At 48.7% G+C, this 19,780-nt stretch overlaps 1 protein-coding gene across 1 annotated transcript in view; it reads left to right on the top strand.

Annotated features, from left to right (window-relative positions):
• The window catches only part of LOC144944273 (forkhead box protein P1-like), a 345,410-nt gene that overhangs the window by 209,919 nt on the left and 115,711 nt on the right, over nt 1-19,780 (top strand). Inside the window, exons 6-7 of the mRNA XM_078872291.1 lie at nt 9,214-9,354; nt 17,482-17,647. Coding sequence (XP_078728417.1) covers nt 9,214-9,354; nt 17,482-17,647 — 307 coding nt within the window. The remainder of the gene's footprint in view (nt 1-9,213; nt 9,355-17,481; nt 17,648-19,780) is intronic.

The raw sequence follows: 19,780 nt of genomic DNA, 5'->3' as shown, positions 1-19,780 counted from the left end.
TGCACACCTGCATACACACAATCTGCAGTAGACATGCTTGTCGTCATTTTGAGAGCTATATTAATAATATTCATATTCCTGAAAATGATCACTTTATTTTACAATACAGGAATCATTTTTCCACGTATTCTACCATATTATATATTGGTATACAAACCTGTTTTATAAATATATATATATTTTAATACTGCTCTTGTACGGGCCGCTGTTTTTTCGTACAGGGAACAGTTCCCAATCACGTCTTGTATGCTTAGTCTCGCAAACATTTAAGTCTTTTCGCAGTGACTGACCGCGCCATCGATTTCACTTCTTTCTCTCGCAATGGAATCAACTAAAACAATTACACGCGCCAAATTGATTTGCCGATGCGGTTACTGCCCATCCCACACGTGCATGCTTTAGCCGTTGGGCTGCATCTGACGATGAGGCTTGGGAATAAGGGAGATGCTGGGGTAAGGAGAAGGCCACAGAAGCAGTTCCCCCTGCCCGGCTGTTTCGTTGAAACGTGCCCTCTGTTGTGCGTTGTCAGAATCGGAATGTTTATTTAGGCTGCGGGAGGAATCCGATGAGGTTTGAAGCTCTTTCCTCACAGATGCCCAGTATGGGCGGGTCAGCAAGCTACAACAGCAAACAATACAGACACTCGATAGGAGTGCAAAATAGATAAAAGCGTAACCAAATCACAATATTTAAATAAATAACAAATTCATTTTTATATAAGTTTCATTTATCAACCTTGGGCGAGTCAGCAAAAACAACGACGAAACAATCTCAGCCCACACCAAGATAGCGCCACGCAGTAGTAGGCCCTCGACAAAATGGCACATTACGCGCCAATTCCTCGTTAAGGTAGCTGCTTGCTACCACAGACTGTGCCTGTGACATGCTGCGGCGTCCTATGCCATCAGAATGATCGCGCAGACACCACGGGTACTCACGATTGTATTTGTTTTCCTGCAAAGTCCATAGCCAATCGCCGCCTTTCGTGGTTGTACTGCACTGCAAGGAATATGTTCTTTCCAGGACATCGCACATGGGGCTGTTTATCTCACTGTCGGATAAAAAAAGTCAAAATAATTTCTAAGTCAAATGAGCATTGCAGTGCTCATCTCCAGATAACAGCCCTGAGCCAGTGATGAATATTCCACGTTCCTCTGGTGGGGGCGAGTCTTTCCTTAGAACCACGGCAGTTGTCGTCTCCACAGATTGGAACTAATTTTATAGACCCCAGATGGATGATGGACTGAGCGGAACGTCTCCCCCAATCAGGATTCGAACTCATAACCTTCTGAGCCACACAGCCGGACATTTATAATTATTATCATGATTAATGAGTTACAACCCTTTGTCAAGTCACTGCTCAATGAAGACCTTTTCCCGAGCTGCGTCACTCACGGGGGTTGTGGGACCATACTTCACCACGGTGACCTGCGTGGCTTTGTGGAAGAGGGCCCCACGACCAGTTGAGACACCACCGATAGCCGTGGCTGGGAATCGAACTCGGGTGCCACCGGGTTCGGAGGGCAGGACAATATTTACCGTGTCGTCGCCGCTCCGTTGCACGCCGTTTGGCAGCAAGCGCAGCAGCGAATTCGTGACGACAAAGTTGGGGGCGTCTTTAACGTGCGCTTCTTCACCGCTTCAGTCGCGGTTCCCCTCAGCTTCAATTGAAGTTGAACGCGAATGCGATGGAATGTATGCCAATGCACTGTCAACTATGAACATTATTTCAAGCAAAGCGGTTCGACTATCCACACTTTAAACAGCGAAGTCTCCTTAACAAGTCACAAGTGTGTGTCCTGTCATCCTCTGGAAGTGTATGAGTATTTGACCACAGTAAATGTCACAAACCTTCAATAAAAAATTAAGCCGTGGGTCAGCACCCCCTTTGTTATTAGGCCCAGGCCCAGGTTGGAAAGTCCCCACGTTTACTTTGACAGGAGCCGGCCCATTGAAGGGACGACGACCTCTGCTCACGGTGTTGCTTGAAAGCGATAAAACCATTTTATTAACGCCCCCCCAACCCCCCAGAGGGGATGATGGACTCAGCCAATTCCCCGACTGGGATTTGAACTCGCGCTCTTAACTACAGCACTAACGGGCCTTTAAAATTACCCAAGGGGTCTTCTTCTTTGCCTACGTAACATCAGTCAACAGTGTTAAAAAAAAAACAATATTCGCCATTAAGAGACTTTAACCTCTGTTACAGCCGCCACAATGAACACGAAGCATCCGCAGCGCGCGCACACACGGAGCGCGCGTTCTTTCGCAACTTTGTGCCACTGGCCGAACAGACAGCGTTGTTAACATTATTACCCACAACAGCGGCCATAAACTGGCTTTAATTCATCCCCTGTTGCTTTAATGGGAGCTTTGTATCGCCGTGGCCGGGCCACCACTGTTTAATGTCTGCCTCCTGGTAATCGTAGCGCTCTCTCGCGCGCCTTTGTTGTCGCCACAGCTCTGTGATGTCGCGACGTTCGAACCGGCTCCCCCCCCCATCCCTCCCGCCGCCACCGCCGCCGCCTTTCGCCGCGATTTTTTCCACCAGTTCGGTTGCCATGGTGGGACAGGGGGTCAAACATTCACCGGTGTCAACGGCCGTTGTTGGTGTTGTTGTTATGGAAGTGAAGAGAGGCCGTCCAATTCAGGCGCAGCGCATTTCTCCCGGGCTCCGCGTCAGCGACGTGGAGCAGCACCTTCGTGGCCGTCGATTTCATTCGGCGTCGCGCTCATCATCTTTGTTTCGGCCGCGTCCACTTTTTAGATTCTTGGTTTTGTTGTTTGAAGGTCCCGCGTGGTCAGTGCTTCGTTCCTGGTTGATTCGCGGGCCGGTGCTGTTGGTCGACGGCGCTGGTGATCCGTGTTTTGACCAAGTCGGCTAATCCGCGAGCGGTATAGGACGTGTTCAGATGCAAAATTCTACGAGGGTTTTTCTTGACCTGGAATTCAACCCGCCCCCTCGGATTGTAGAGTAGTGCACAAAACCACCACTCCTGGGGCCAGTGCTGTTAGTGAGCGTCTATCAAGGCGAGTGTGGCGGATGAGGAGTGGTCTGTTCAGGTCCATGTCGGGCCAGCTCTCTCACCCCATCGGGACGCCACGGTGGCGAGATGTTCAATCCCGACCCTGACGCCTGTATTTTTGGAGTTTGCGTGTCTCTCTCCCCGTGGTCGCGTGGATTTTTCTCCGGGTTCTCTGGTTTTTCCATTCACATTTAGAAACGTGCGTTTACACAACTTCGTGCCGTTTGGTCATTAAATATATATTACTTTCAGACAACACATTTTTGAAGTTTTAGCAATTTATTTGAAAGTGGAATTACTTCCACTTATTGTTAGTTTACGCTCTGGACAGCAGGCATTCCTCCAGGGCGGTGCTTCTCACACACGAGCCGCCTCCGTCCGTGGCCGCATGTCCACCAATCCCGTGTCCAGGCCTCTGCGCTAAAGGCGCCCGTTGCAGTCGGCCGTCAGATCTCAGAAGCTAAGCAGGGGCTGAGCCTGCGTAGCGGGTGGATGGGTGAACGTGATTCAGTAGATACGCGTACGATAGTCACTGCGGGAATTAAAGGCCAGTGCGCCAAAATCCATTGTCCTGCACATACCCACACTGACCGGGGTGGTGAAGTATAGTCAAATATCCCTTGTGACCTGCAAGGCATGCGGAAGACCCTCATCCACCAGTGTATTGACAACATCAGGATGTAAATATAAACATCATCGTCGTCGTCATCATCAAGATCAAGACTTCATCATGGCCAAAGCTAAAGGCCTCCACAATCCCGCCGCCTGCTCTCACAATCCCGCGGCATAGCACGCTCTGGTGGCACGTGCTCCGCTGGCACACGCGTGCACGTGCTTTGCGTGCTTCGCGGGGGTGCGTGCGTGCATGCGGGAACATGCGCGAGCAAGCGTCTATTCAGCGAGGTGCATGACAAGCGCCGTGAGGACTCGCTGCTCCCGCTCGGCGGTTGGGTGGGGGGGGGGCATCTTGGATGCGGCCAATTGTCTGGGTGACATTTCATTTTTGCCGCCAGCCTCCACACTGCCCGGGTATCTGCACGCCACCGTCATTCAAGTGGCATTTGGTTATTTAGAAGCGTTGCGTGTGAAAAGTGTACGGCGTGCGATTAGCTGAAGACGTGAGGGTTTAGGGGTGACAGAATGTAATCCCGTATTGGTGTTGTAAAAGTCTTTTTTTGTCTGATTACTTTTATCAAAGTAAAATGGATGTACTTTGTTGTGTTAAACTGGGAAATATCACGACGACAACGATTCACACCCCTTTCGTTCAGATTTTTCAAACAATCTCATAACCGTCACAAGTCATCGGCTGTGTCCACGTTAATTAATGGTGATCTGACAGACGATGCAAAATAGGAGTCACGGTATGGGCTTGCCGGTAAGCACGTGCCTTGATGAATCTGATTACAGTAACACCATCACCCCGAGTCGTCACTCGTGGCGTCTCACCGCTCAGCGTCTCACCGCTCAGCGTCACACCGCTCAGCGTCACCGCTCAGCGTCACACTGCTCAGCGTCACACCGCTCAGCGTCACACCGCTCAGCGTCACACCGCTCAGCGTCACACCGCTCAGCGTGGCCGCTCAGCGTCACACCGCTCAGCGTCACACCGCTCAGCGTCACACCGCTCAGCGTCACACCGCTCAGCGTGGCCGCTCAGCGTCACACCGCTCAGCGTCACACCGCTCAGCGTCACACCGCTCAGCGTCACACCGCTCAGCGTCACACCGCTCAGCGTCACACCGCTCAGCGTCACACCGCTCAGCGTCACACCGCTCAGCGTCACACCGCTCAGCGTCACACCGCTCAGCGTGGCCGTCCGCCTCAAGTTTTTTTTGCAGCCTTTTCGCGAAATCGGTTAAAAATGTTTGCATCCAAAAATTATTTGGGCTGCGCCTCTCTACTCATCAACCACACCGAACTACAATCCCTCCACCACCACAAACACGACCATCACTACAATCCCTTCACCACTGCCACTACAATCCCTTCGCCACCATTACAATCCTTTCAGCACCACCACCACTACCATCCCTTCAGCACCACCACTACCATCCCTTAAGCGCCACCACCACTACCATCCCTTCAGCACCACCACCACTACCATCCCTTCACCACCACCACCACTACCATCCCTTCACCACCACCACCACTACCATCCCTTCAGCACCACCACCACTATCATCCCTTCAGCACCACCACCACTCGTTAGTTCGCCCTCCCCCCACACCTTTATCTGCTTGCTCCCCCCCCCACCACCGCACAACTCCCAACACCGGCGGTGTTCCGCGCCGCGCCGCGTCCTTCAGGGCTGTGTTCACACCCCTTTGTGCCGCCCGTGTCGTGAAATTATCACATCAGTCATGCTGTTCGTGCGGCCGCCGAGCACACAGCGCTGCGCACCGCTGATAATCAGCGGGCCCCTTCCGTCAGCAGACGCTCGGCTGAAGTCATTCGGTGTGAAAGAAGAAAGGATCGGTGTTTGCCTTATTAACATGTCCTTCAGGTGCTGGGCGCGTTTGAGGGCGGCGGTGGATGGGGAGGGGGTGTTAAAAATATATATATTGGAGGTGGAAGAGGAGAGTTGGGGGTGGGGGGGGCTGGCTTTGTGTGGCGACAGGCAAGGCAGGCGAGCAAGGGGGAACGCTTTGCTCTACATTCATTTGCAAAGATCCTTATCTCGGGGCAGGCCGGGGTTCGGGCGCGCGGGATGACAGATTAATTAACATCATCAGCAGGTGTTGGCATCCTGCGGAGAGGCAGATAATGATGGTTTTGTCAAAGGGAGGGGAAAGAAGATAGAAGCACCACCTTCAAAACAGGTCAGGGACTTTCAAAGTGCTGCCGTTTGACCTATTCTATCTGGAACATGCGATGCAAGTGAGGGGAAATTCAGCCGCAGATGGAAAAACTGGATTGGGTTCTGCTCTTTGGTGCGGAATTATTTATATATTTATTTATATCGCCAGGCTGCGCGCCTAATGGTTCGACAGCTCGGCTCGCAATTGAAAGGTTGTGAGTTCAAACCCCAATCAGAGGAGGAGGGGGTGGGTTTGGTGGGGGGGGGGGTTCACTCAGCCCATCATCATCATCATTTTGTTGGGGTCGTTAAAAAAGCACCACTCTGTGGAACGTCAACAGATGTCATCGTTCGGATAAACTGCCCCCCCCCCGCCATATTCATGGACAATTTTCACCACCGCTGACTCAAGGACGCACGCATTATGGATGCACGGCACCCTCGCTTATTTGAACAAGGAGAGACACTTTAACTTTTGGCTGCCCCAGGAATAGTTATTAATTAAATGTGTGGTGCGAAATGAAGGCCTTGGAACCAGCAATTGTAGGTCTTACTCTTTTTTATGTGAACAGTTACATGTCTACCCTAAGCAATGCTCGTGCTTTGGCTTTGAGACGTCGTTTAGTGGACTCGTGGTCAGTGCCCTTGCCAACAAACTATTATGCACAAAGATGACGGCTCGACTCCAACTACATCATCGCCATTAGTCATTGTCTATCCGCTGCTAAGATGAAGGCCTCCCCGTGCCGTCGCGATCCCTCGTGAGTCCAGTGATGCCAAAGTCCATCTTCCTCCTGCACAGGAGCCGATCTCATCGCTCCGTCTCCGCGGTGATTGCGCTATATCGGCCATGCTCTCTTTTTTGGCTGCCATTCTATCTCCGGTCTTCCCCATCGGCCATCATCCCATGTGGTGACTTGTCCTTCCCAAGCCCCATTTCCTTAACCGTCGATGCGACGTCCCTCCGATTTGCATTTATCTGATGAGTGTTTCTTTCTTCGGTCTCTCGGTGTGAAAAAGCGAGACTGACCGATGGAGGAATTGCAGGCCCCATTAGCATCCCACCACAGCCGTGTGCTAATGTTTGCGGACAGTTATCTAAGCGTGCGACCTGCTGCGCGGTACACCTTAAAGACCCCTGCGAGATTGTTGTTCCCGACAGGGACAAACTTCGTGTGTTGGTGCTGTATACAAAAGCTCACATTTATACATCCAAGTTGTTCCCCTGCGCAGTTGAGGATTTAGGGCAGCGCTCATTTTAATTTCTGTCCCTGAGCCGGTTGTGGAAATTCCACATTCATATGGTTGGGGGTCAATCCGGTTATATGACAGAGCCACTGGTTACAATTACCACAGATCAGTTACAATAAAAAGGTGTTTTCAGCTAGTTCTACAAGATTAATAAACGCAAATATATGTTGTTATAATCGGAAAGCGACGAGTGGCTTCACCAGAGTCTGATCCTGGAGCGGTCTATTCAGTAATTACACGAAATGTTCAAATAATTAAAATCACCTTAAAACAAAGTGAATGCTGAAGAGCCACCGTCTTACGCTGACAAAAGGATGTTGTGGATTCGCAAATAATAAAATGTTATTCCTGTTGTAGGTTTTACTTACAAGTAAAATACCGAGATACGATTTGTGACAAACAGATCACGAAGCAGCTTGCGAGACATTGTTGAGACTCGCCTTCAGTAGGACTCATCAGGCAGCTGTGTCCGCTTAACAGGCTAGACTCTGCCGATGAGACCGAGAAAGTCAAAATCCCTCCAGAGTTATTGCTGAAACACATGCTGCTGGATAACGTGTCTGGAAAGCCAAAAAGGATGATAACTAAATCGTCCGTGTTGTATGTGGAGACACTGAATGGAGGTATGTGTATCGATGTTGATACCCAGAGCTTTATAGGCAATGACACCACAATAATAATATTAATATCGTTTAACACGTAGGCTTTGGCGACCAATGTAATTCATAATAAATGTTTTTGGTTTAGATCGCATATGTATAAATGTGTTGGATCACATTTAGACACATTTATACTTACACGATCTCACCCAAAAACATTTATGATGAATAATATTAATATACCACGATGGTTGCTCAAGTCTGCCATGCACTGAGTGTAAGTCTAATATCTATGAGCTGTCATCTGGTTAACTTTATGACCGTGAGCAACAAGACAAGTAAATTTTATTTTTGTTTAAAACACGTGTGGGGCCTTTCTGGCACAAATCTGCCACGCACAGCGCCATCATCACATTGATACGTGTAAAAACAAGGACAGACAATTCTATACAATCAGTAAATATGTATGTACGATCTAAAGTTGTTTAAAATATAAAAAATAAAAGCTGTGAGTTTAGTGTGCAAGTGAAAAGAGATGTATTGTTGTTGTTGTTGCTGAGTTGTCACTTGAATGTCGTGGTGACGGAGTCCTGAGTGTGCGGATTGCTTCGGGGAGATTGTTCCAGAGGTGTGGTGCTGCAAATGAGAACGATCTGTCCCCTACGGTTTTGTCTTTGCTTTTAGGTGGTTGGAAAAGTGTTTTGGGTTGTTTTGCTTGATCTGCATGATGTTTCTGATGCAAAGTGGAGCTTGGTTGTGTATTGCTGTGGATGCGTAATGGGATGATTTTTGAAGTGTTTTGTATTTGATTGGTAGCCAGTGTAAGGGTTTTAGAGTTTGCGCGATGTGGGATGATTTCCGGAGGTTGAAAAATTAGTCTAGCGGCGTCGTTCTGGATGATTTGAAGGCGTTGCGGATGTGCCTGAGGTATGCCGAACGGGAGGGAGAGATGCAACAAACGATGTCAACCACAGTTCGACAGCCGGTCACGGAATGAACTCGGAGATCACGTGATCTGTTAGCAATTATTTATTGCTGCATTTCATGTTTAACGAAACGCATATTAATGGCTCTCAAAATTTGATGCGCGTGTGACCCTTGCGAATATTATAAGGAAATGGTTGAATCTGAAATAACGAAACAGCTCTTGTCCTACGATCATTTTTCAGCCCTTGTTTTGTGCCTTCATGGTCCATTTAAAAACCCAACACATTCGACGGTAAGACTGCCTTCAAAGGAAAAATATATATAATCGGTGACATCATATGAGGACAAGAACGACCGCTAACTGAAACATCGCCTATTTTATATACGTTCCTTTATAAGGTCACAGTCTTATTGAAGTACGTGTTGAGTTCATTTGGTTAATTGTGCTTCACAAGCACAGCACCTTAGCAGCTGTGCCAACACAGCAGCAGCAGCATCACCAAATAAAGTTGTTAATATTTTCCAGTGGATCGCCGCGTTTTCCCTTTTCATCGCAGTCGCATTTCTCTCCTCACTCGTCGTCGTATTTCCGCCCTTCTTGTGCCACCAGCAACTGCAGGAGTTTTACAAGAAGCAGCAGGAACAGCTACACCTGCAGCTTCTACAACAACAACAGCAGCAGCAGCAGCAACAGCAGCAACAGCAACAGCAGCAGCAGCAACAACAGCACTCAAATAAGCAACCCAAAGAGGTAGTTTGTGCACGTGTGTGTGTGTGATTGTTAACATGAGTTAATGTGAGTTGTGGGGAGCGGTAGTGTAGCGGTTAGCGTGCTGCGCTATGAACCTGGCGACCCGGGTTCGATTCCCGCTCACGGCCAACACCAGTGACGATTATTTGAACCGGTTCTGGGCCTCCCCTAGGTCGACTCAGCCTGAAATGAGTACCCGGTGCGGTGTGTAAACATTGCCAATAGGGAGACAAAGGCGGTCGGGCGTGGTGCTGGCCACCCACCCCCTCGTGTACCGTTCCGGCCTTCATAGGGGCTCGCTAACAGCACTGGCCCCTACAGTCTGTTAAGGCTATTCGGGAGATCTTTATCTTTGTTAACATGAGTGGCGAATATCGTCAAACGTGAGTTCAATTCCAAGCCACTGCCTCACAATCAGTGGAAAATAACCGTACCGAGTCCTGGGACTCCCGTGGGTCGACCCAGCCCTAAATAAGTGCCTGGTGCAATATGTAAACATCGGCACTCATGAGATGAAGGCAGTGAGGGTTATGTTGGCCACACCACTTCCTCGCGCTCCGTGCCAATCTTGAGATGTGCTCGATAACGACGCCTGCCCCAGTGATCTGTGTGGCGATACGAGGAGAGATCTTTGTCCGGTGGTTGTCAAGAGAAGACACCGGCAGTTTTCTTTCATTTCCGCAGAAGAATCTCTGAACCACATTTTCCCAAGGGTTCTTTCTCTAAATGGCCAATGCCTACGCGAATGCCTTCTTGGGATTGGCCAAACAACGCAAGCAGAACAAGATATGTCACATGTGCAGAAGTCTGAGCTCCCTGAGAAGAGACTCACATAGGAGAAGGGAGTATTGAGCCTTGATGAATAACCATCGTTATTACGTATTCTTATCATGCATTTTTATAGACGCATATGCTGCGTCAAAAGTGAAGATGTTTTACATTGTCTAAAATCGTTTTGTATTTGCCGCCCTGCCCAAAAAGGTTATTTACTGTAAATGAAGGTTGTATTTTTAACACTGATAATTAATTATCAGACTATTTGTTCATCTAAGAATAGCCTCATTGAGTCTCAAGACTCTTGTTGAACAGGATGGTCCTGCATCTGGATTGTTTGGCCAATGCCAGAAGAATTATAATCAGTGTCTGGCTTCGTGTAGGAGGGGAAACAGCTCAGATCCCCACGCACAGCAGGGCTCAGCACTAGGAGCCACCATCTCCTGGCCACCTGTGCCAGCACCACCTACAGAACACCTTGCAGCTTGCAGGCTCTGGTGCTCACCCATCCAGTTCTTAACCATGACCAACTCCTGCTTAGCCTCTGAGATACCACAAGATCAGGAGCATTTGGGGTGATTTGACCATGGGTATAGTATGTTGTTGGACATGCAATGAGAATACAAGGTATTGAATATAATGTTTTCACTGGGAATGTTAAAGGTACAATAATTAATCTAGTACATAAGCGATTTGAACAACTGGATGCAACTCGGAGTATGTCGTGCAAAGTTCTTGACGAGATATCATGGACAGAGCTAAATGGAACGCCACGATCACCGACGTCTGTGAGAAAGGACACGGCACATAGACAGAGAGTTGTTGTTGTTGTTGATGACGACAGTTTGGGTATCATCGAGAATAACTTGGGAAAAAATTACACCTGTTGGGTTGTGTTGGCTTTACGCTTCGATCTTTTCATCCGAGCTCTTTTTGTAGAGAAGGCCTAGCAGAGTATCGCGTGAGCCTGCCACGTTACACCGGGGAGAAAGCCGCTGCTCATTTGAATGCCAGAGTCCATTCGATGCCCCCTCCCGCCCCTCGTGTCCGCATGCATGAGGCTGATTTGTAATGCGACAGGCCGTCCCAAATATTAATCTGCTCCCGCCGGATGATTTGAATTAGTGCACACGTTACACGCTGCTACAGATTACTGCGGCTGGGTTGGGGGCGAGCGAGGCAAGGGGGCGAAATGTGAAGATGGAATGAAATAAATAAATATACACAGTGAATTTGGGGGATGAGTCGGCCCTCAAACAAGCATGACCACAACGCCTGTCACAGCAATTTGTACGACATGCCCGTGTGTGCGCACGTGTAGGTGCGTGCGTGCGTGTGCGCACGTGTCTGCATGTGTCCATGTGTATATCAGCGCAGATCGAGGTGGGAAGCGGTAGTGTCGTGGTTAGAGCGTTGCACTACAAACCCGGCGGACCCGAGTTCAATGACCGGCAAATCTCCCCCCGCGGATTTGTGAACCGCACCTGGGCTTCGCCTGGGTTGACTCGGCCTTAAATGGTGGCATGGTAACGGTGTGTAGACATCGGCACCGGGGAGAACAACGGTGGCTGGGCGTGGTGACGGCCACACCACCCCCTCGTGTGCCATGCTCGCCAACGCCACTTGCCCCAACAGCCGGCTCGGGCTCCATTGAGGGATTTTTGGTTTGAGTTTTCTGCACGTCCGTATTGGCGCAGAGACACGGTGTGTGTTGGCCTGGTGGTTAGTGCACTGCGCACCAATACCAGCCATCTGGATTCAGTAGCTACCCATGCGCATCTTAGCCGGGTTCTTCACCTGTCGGCCAAATACAACCAGAACCTGAGCCCACTCCCGGTTGACTCAGCCTTGAGCAAAGCCCTTACCGCAGTGCAGGTTTTGTCATCAGCATTGGGGAAGAGACCAAGCGGGTTGGGTGTAGTTGTGGCCTTGCCGCCGGTGCTCACGGACATCGCATGCCTGCATCGTCTCTCTGAGATGTATGGGAGATATCTTCACGTGTGCGTAACTGTTGTTATTTTGTGAAATCTACGTCACGCCAATCCGTAGAGTGTAACAAATGCACCCTCATCAACAATATCACCTTCTCTTGAACATGCGTAGCGGTATATAGAGTGCCGATCAGTATTATTAATAACGATATTAACCACCAATACCCTCTGAGCTAACGCGTTGATGAAATACCCTTTACCGCATAGAGATAAATGGAGCAGCGATGTCGAAAATTGCTCAATGGAATTAATCCACCACAGCGCACAGCTCTCCAACAAAATTGCCTCATTCTTGTTTATTGACGACCAAGGCAGTGAGTGCATTATTATTACACTCCTATAATAAATAAGCCACTTGGAGGGGAATGGCTTTGCAAATGTACAAAAATGTGACGATTCCTCTTTGCAACCCGGCCACATCATACTAAGTTGTATTTCTAGCTCTGCCGTGCGCTCTCGCGTCGTTGAGAATCGGGTCTGGACGCTTTTGCTGCACTTGCTCGGGAACTTGTTCAGCAACCATTTAAGTTCCCGAACAACTCGGTTCCCGAAGAAGCTCCCCGGCACTTGGAGCGAAACGTCGGACATCGTTGCCAAACAACGCGGCACGACCCGACGACACGTCGGAGGGCCCCGTTGTGTTACGTTCACGTTTCTTTCGTCCCTTCCACATCTCAAATGTCTTTCTTTCTCCAATTTAGCGCCGTGCTCTCCTTAGCTCCACCAACTCTTATCTCGTATCGTGGCCAAGCAAAGCTCACATTTGTCATTTCTGGCTTCAGTGTCGTCCCCTTACCTTGCCTCATCCCCTAACGCGAAATCCCGCGGTATATCTCTGATGCTTATCAGCGAAAAAATCGCTCATTTTTATAAAGTGCTTTTTACTGCCGCTACGCCCCCACCCCCCAACACCTACCCGGTTCAACCGCCCTTGTTTTTTATACACTGAGCACAAAACGTCGTTTGAAAAAGGAATGGGCCCGAAATTCCTGTGACAACTTGACAAGTGTTTGCGCGGCTATGTCGGCATTTTGGTTTTCGTCGCTAAACCCTCCTTGCGTCAAGAGCATCAATTCACCGCTCATTCGCAGAGGTAGTGTTTTCAAATAACGATGGTAACGTTTTCATTTCTTGCTCGGGATGTTTAGTCAATTCTTTATGAGCGTATATTAGTCCTGGGGATATCCTCTTTAACATCGCACATTTTAACGATGGTGTTTTGATATATCTATGCTCACATGAGAATGGGGGCGACAATGACCTTCATCTCTGTTGGAAGCCCCTAATTAATGATGGAAATTCCACATTACTATATCAGGCACCAGCTATGTAATTGCCAACCATTAACTTCCCAAAGAAGAGGGTAACACATTTTATCTCACGAGATGGATGATCGTGGATCAGTGATCATTTATTCGCCTGTTAAAGTCGACAATCGGAGGTTCAAAACGCACTGTGTTGTGTGTTGCTCGTAGCCACGATCGCCGTAGTTCACCACGCAAGCGCGCTCACGATCACGTGTTCACGTGTTCACGTGATCGTGCGTTAACGCGATCGTGTGTCTGCGCGTTCAACCGAGCGCACGATCGCGTGAACGCGCAGACACACGATCGCGTGCGCTCGTGTGATCATGCGTTAACGCGATCGTGCGTTTCATGCAAGCAGGCTCCAAGCGAGCGAGCGAAATAAAGCTATCAAGGTGCCGAGGGGTACGTGGGCGGTACGCGGCCCGCTGCCGCCGCTGCCGCCACCGCCACCGCCGCTTCTGTCGTATTCGCTTTCTTTTGCGGCGGGAGAGCCGCGGTCTCGCGAGTTCTCATTTGGGATGTTTGCTAATGAATCACCCGACACCCAGGGAGGCCTTTGCCGAGCCCGAAAACACTGATTGTTCTCCGTCTCGGAGCCGCGGAGAGCCGGCGAGGGAGTTTCGTCTTCCCCTTTCCTGGAGGTGCAGTTAAATTAGCCTGACGTTTAAAGCGTGAAGCGAGCTGTGAGGTAGCAGGATGCCGGCTCGCTGATTAATTGAGTGCCTCGTTCGAGGGTAGCGATGGGCAGGTGGAGTGCTCCGCGCACTGACACCCTCATAAATCAAATTGACAGACCTCAGCGGTTCTCCTAAACCCCCTTCGCCTCCCGTGCACCCCCCCCTCCCACCCCCCTTTTCCTACTTTTTTTTATTTCAAACTGAACCACGCACTCATCAGACAGCAGCCACAGCCTGCTGCCGAAATGTAAACAGGATACTGAGAAAAATTGTCTCCGCTGATAACGGTGCCGCGCGTGAACACAATCAAAGGAAGCTGAGATTTTTGCCAGATTAAGAATCTCCTTTTGTGCGCGATGGAAAGGTAAACAAAGCGGGGTGTATGAAAACATCTGATAGCGCGGAACCTTTCGCCCGCCCGTTTCTCGACGGTTCGGACGGACACGGTCAGCGCCGCTATCTCTGTTCCTTTTCGCCGCGCATAATGGACACTTATTCCCAGATGGGCGGTCACCGTGTCAAAAAACTAAACTTTGTAACGTTGCCATTGTGATCCGCGAGCCCTTGCAGAAAGCCAGAGCAGCAGCGCGTCGAGAAACAATAAAGAGAGGGCGGACACTTTAAACAAAAAAAACAATGACGACGGAGGTTCGTGTGCCGTATGCACGTCCAGCCGGGCGGCTGCTCTCGCGAGTGCGATGGGACTTTTTTTGCGGTGGGAAGGTCGCGAGTTTAAGTCGCGGTCAAGGCGGGGGTCGACTGGGCCCACAATTAATTCACCAAGGGTCGATACAAATGAGCGGTGGAGTTTTGTGAATTTCGGCGAGGGTGCTTGTCCAGTGAAGAGACTGGCCCCTGCCAAAAAAAATGTGGAATTTCCACCACTGGCTGAGTGTTGGAAATGCTCATCTCAGCATAGAGTCATTGTTAGTTATTTCGGATTTGAAGACTCTATCTGATATTCCCACGTACGACCTCAGGCGATGTTGGGAGAGGGCATGGATTCGACGCTAAATAATTGTGTGGCTGGTTGGCAGCCACAGCTTCACTTCCGTTTCTGTCGTCTATGCTGAAACCCATAAATGACGAATAGTCTTGTTGGTTCATGATATGAACAGTGATGATGGAGCCCGTGGTTTCGAAAAGTGTCACAGCGGCGAGACGTTAACTACGTCACCTGGTAAACAGAAGGTGTTGGGTTCGATCCAGACCTTGACGCCGGATGTCGATTTGGAGTTTGCTCGTCCTCTCCGTGGTCGTGTGGATCTTTCTCCAGGTCCTCTGGTTTTGTCCCTCCACAATTAGAATCAACGTGGGTTTAGATGATTTGGCTGCTATACATTTGCACGTGATAAGCCACTTCGTTGAGCTATCATTTGTGGCTCCTAAGCAAGAGCTGTGTAGCTCAGCGGGCCTTACCTGATGAAATGAAAAATAGTTTAGTTTATCGAAAGAAATGAGTGACCTCCTTCACAGAAAAGGTGTGACTTACATTCCCGATCCCCTTCAGATCTCATCAACGTCCCAAGGCTTCAATCCCCATCCAAAATAAATCTCTGACTCGTTGCTTAAACAAATTGCTCGCCGCATTCTTGCTGGAGAATGACTCTCCCTGCAAGTGCGATTGTTTAACTGTGGAAACATGGAAGTCAATCTGAGCCGGTGGGGCCGCCAGTTCATTGAAACATTTTAAATGGAATTCACTTGATTCTTTAAAGCAGTGACAGTTTGCAACTGGGCTCATGTCTGGTGACTGTGGAATATCTCAAGGATTTTTACCACATTTTGTCTGATAGCTTTACCTATTTTTTTACCATTGTGTATGATATTTTACCAAGATTACAGCGACATTTTACACGGGCAAAATTATATAAAACATCTGTATTAAATGGCAAGAGTTAGTTTTCTCACTATATATGTTTTGTCATGTGTTTTGTTGTTAACTACATTTTCAGTACAGGCGTAATCAACAATAAAACATACTCATGGGACCTTTCTAGCCAGTATCAAAATGTCAGAATTGATTTTACCCAGGTGGTAAGATGTTAAAACACCAAAGAGAAAACGTTTGCAAAGATTTATGCCTGCATTAACCACACATACTTGTGGTGAACATGCAAACAAAAACATGCTCTGCTAGCATATGCATTGTCTTTGCAACTGCGTGGTCCACATCCGTGAAAGCTTCAAACCCGTGAAAGCTTCAAATGAAAATTAATATTTGCCTTTCAATGCAGTTCTCGACTGCACATTTGCCCTTTGTTCTCGTAAGCTAAAGGTAAAGACACAGCCCTGCGATAAGTTGCTCATTCCACCGCTGGTCGAAAAGCCTCTCGCCTGAGGGTGTCAGCGTCTTCAGAGCTCCCTCTAGTGGAGGGCATTTGGCCTACTCTTCCATGTTGGCCTCAGACACCATGGGAGACTTAACAATACCCACACCCTACCTCACCACCCACGCCCTGCTGATAGACTAACTCCGACGCCCATTTACGTTGCTTGCTGTGGCAGGAGAGGTGGGGAAGGGGAGCGTAAGAAATTCGCACCGTTGTTGCAGCTGCTGGGAGATCAAACCGCGGCCCTTTCGATCGCAAGTCCCAGTCTGCTCACCATTAACACGCACCATGGCAGCCTAATGTTACGGTAGAATGTAAGTGATATGTCACGCCCCACACTTTTTGATCACCTTTTCGGCAGATCTGCGCACACATCAATCGCAAGCATTTTCCGAGCCGACTGACAAGCCAGCCTCTGCTGTTGACTGCTTCTGTATTGTTGTTGTTATTGTTGAGTGCTTTTAGATTTAGTTTTATCAAATCCGTGGGCTGGTAATGCACACCACCTGTGTGGATACGTGGCGGTAGTGTTGATGTATGATGATGATGTTGTGTGTGACATGAACGCCTGCATTGAAATTAATTGATGCCTCAGCAATTTTTTTTTAAACGTAGCCTAAACTTTTCAGTGAAATACATAATCATCGGAGAGATCAAATATTCAACATTAACCTATGAACTTTAAGGTTGGTTCTCCAGGGTTCTTGTGAGTGCAAAACAACTTTAAATAAAACATTGCGTGCATGTGTGTGCGAGCATGCATGCGTGTGCGCGTGTGCGCGCGCGTGCACGCGTATATTAACGTGCGTACATGTGCATGAATGTGCAGGTGTACGTGTGTTTGTCCGCGTGCCCTTGTGTGCGCGTGTGTTTATGTAGGCGCGTGAGCGTGTGCGTGCACCACGTGCGTCCATGTGTGCATGTGACACTTTGGTGGCATCACTGTCACTTAGCTGGGAATGGCAGCTGTCGTCGTCGTTGTTGTAGTAGTATTTTTTTGTTGTTGTTTCATGTGTGTGTGTCTGTGCGTCCCTTGCCGTTGCAGCACCAGCAGCAGCAGCCGCAGCCGGCTCAGCATCAGCTAGCGGCGCAGCAGCTGGCTTTCCAGCAGCAGCTGCTACAGATGCAGCAGCTGCAGCAGCAGCACCTGCTGAACCTGCAGCGGCAAGGCCTCATGCAGCAGAGCCTTCCCCGGCCTGGGCTTCAGCAAGGTGCGTGAGCGTTTCAGAGTTGCTGGAGTTCCACTATCATCTCGACAATAAAAAGGCGCTCGGTTCATGTAGAAATTGATGATATCACCGGAGCGCTCACAAACAAAGGTCTGAATATTAACAAAACATTTTTAAATAATAAAGTCCAGAAACCATAGGTTTTGGTAGGAAATACAAGGATCGATTGCTTTTTGGGTTAGGCCACGTGGTTGTTTTAAAACGACTCCCAAGCAAATTAAGATTGGCTGTGAAATCTTATGCTGGGCCAACGTTGCCATGTTTATTGAGATTGTACAGATGGAAGAAAGTTTAAGATCATTGCACGCGAGAGCCTCGACGGCTTACAGATCAGAAAACGTGGACGCTCACAATGGTGCAAACACCGAAATGTGTACAAGTTAGCGTACAGAGATGCACGCTTGTAATTAAACGGAGAGACAGGAAGATTCACAGTTGGATTAGAGAACAAGCATGCACCCCTGCACGTTGTCCTTCCCATCGCACCTCCGATTAGCACGGTTGGCTGCATAACGGTGCGAAATAAGTTCAACACAAAGATGTAACTTTAACTGGCAGGAAAATGAAAACGCCTTAATTATTGACTGAGTGACACCCAAAGTAAACCGAGCGCATCCAATAGGGTCGTCCACCGAGGAGATGGAGTTATGGAACCAGTCCGTGTGCAGCAAATAGAGAGATTGCTGTGCCACGTGACCAGTAAATAGAGCACGCCTGATAATGACGATGATGATGAGATATTAACAGGTGCCCTCAGCTGCAAGTGTAGTAGTACAAGTCAACAGGTGTCGTGGGAAAATGCCAACATCGTAAAGGTTAAGAGTTGTAAATTCAGCGCGCGGCTAAGACAACCATCACCATATGCATTACCCAGGTATGGATGTGTGTTCAGTGAATTGTGTGTGTTCGTAGTCCAAACAGCAGCTTCCAAAGGGTATGGGGGTACGAGTGTATGACATTAAAATTCTTGAGAATAATTCAGCGGGGCCCTAACACCTTCCAGACAATGTTTCATCCCATCTGCTTTGCCCTGTGAGTGTGTGAATGCGTGTGTATGCGTGCGTGGAGGGGCAGGGGGAGTGATAGTGTGTATTGGTTGGTGCGCTGCACTACAAACCCAGCGTACCCGAGTTTGATTCCCGCTCACGGCTAACACCAGTGATGATTATAATTATCTGAATCAGTCCTGGGCCTCACCTAGGTCAACTCAGCCTCAAATGAGTACCTGGTGCAATGGGTAAATATCACCACGAGGGAGACGAAGGTGGCTAGGTGTGGTGCTGTCCACCCACCCCCTCGTGTGTCGTGGCGGCCTTTATAGGTGTTCGCTAACAGCACTTTCTGTGCAGGTTATAGGAAGGGACCGTTGTATGTGTACATAGTTAAAGGCAGTATCAGACATTTCCAGTTTTTTTCTTTTCTAACCGGTCTCTGCTGGCAATTAAAATTCACTGCTAGGACAATTCTATCCCAAAAGAGCATGTCAAAATAACTAGTCTGCAATGTTTTATTAATTAATGCCATACAATATGCACAGCGAATGTAGAGAGGGTTGAGCATTCTGCTAAATAATTTGAAAGTATTGTCCTCGTTCTTTCCCCTTCATTTAATTTGTTTGGAATCGGTGAATATGAAATTTGTTCTACATTTGTGGTGATCATCTTCGTTAAAGGAAGGTAGCACTTGGCTGAGTTGAATGTATGTGTGTCAGAGTGTGAATGTGTGTGTATGTATGTAAACAACTATAAATATTTATATTTTTATTTTTCAAGGTGAAGCCCACCGAGCTGCAATGTAGCTATTTTTCAGAAGCAACCCGGCCATATATGATAGCTCAACTAAGTGGCTTATCACGTGGACGTTTATAGCAGCAGCCAAACGCATCTTGATTATAAATATTGGAGGTGGAAAACCAGAGGACCCAGAGAAAAATCCACGCGACCACGGGGAGAGAAACACGCAAACTCCAAATTTATAGGCTTCAGGGTTGGGATCGAACCCACGACCTCCTGCATACCAGGCGAGGTAGCTAACATCTCGCCAAGTGCGAGATGTTGACACGGGGAGCAGTAGTGCCATGGTTGTCGCACTGCGCTACAAACCCGGACGACCCAA

This window comes from Lampetra fluviatilis, chromosome 34 (genome assembly GCF_964198595.1).
Source record: "Lampetra fluviatilis chromosome 34, kcLamFluv1.1, whole genome shotgun sequence".
In the NCBI taxonomy this organism is placed as follows: Eukaryota; Metazoa; Chordata; class Hyperoartia; order Petromyzontiformes; family Petromyzontidae; genus Lampetra; species Lampetra fluviatilis.
Note: the sequence above shows the minus strand (reverse complement) of the source record. Positions and strands in the feature narration are given on the sequence as shown.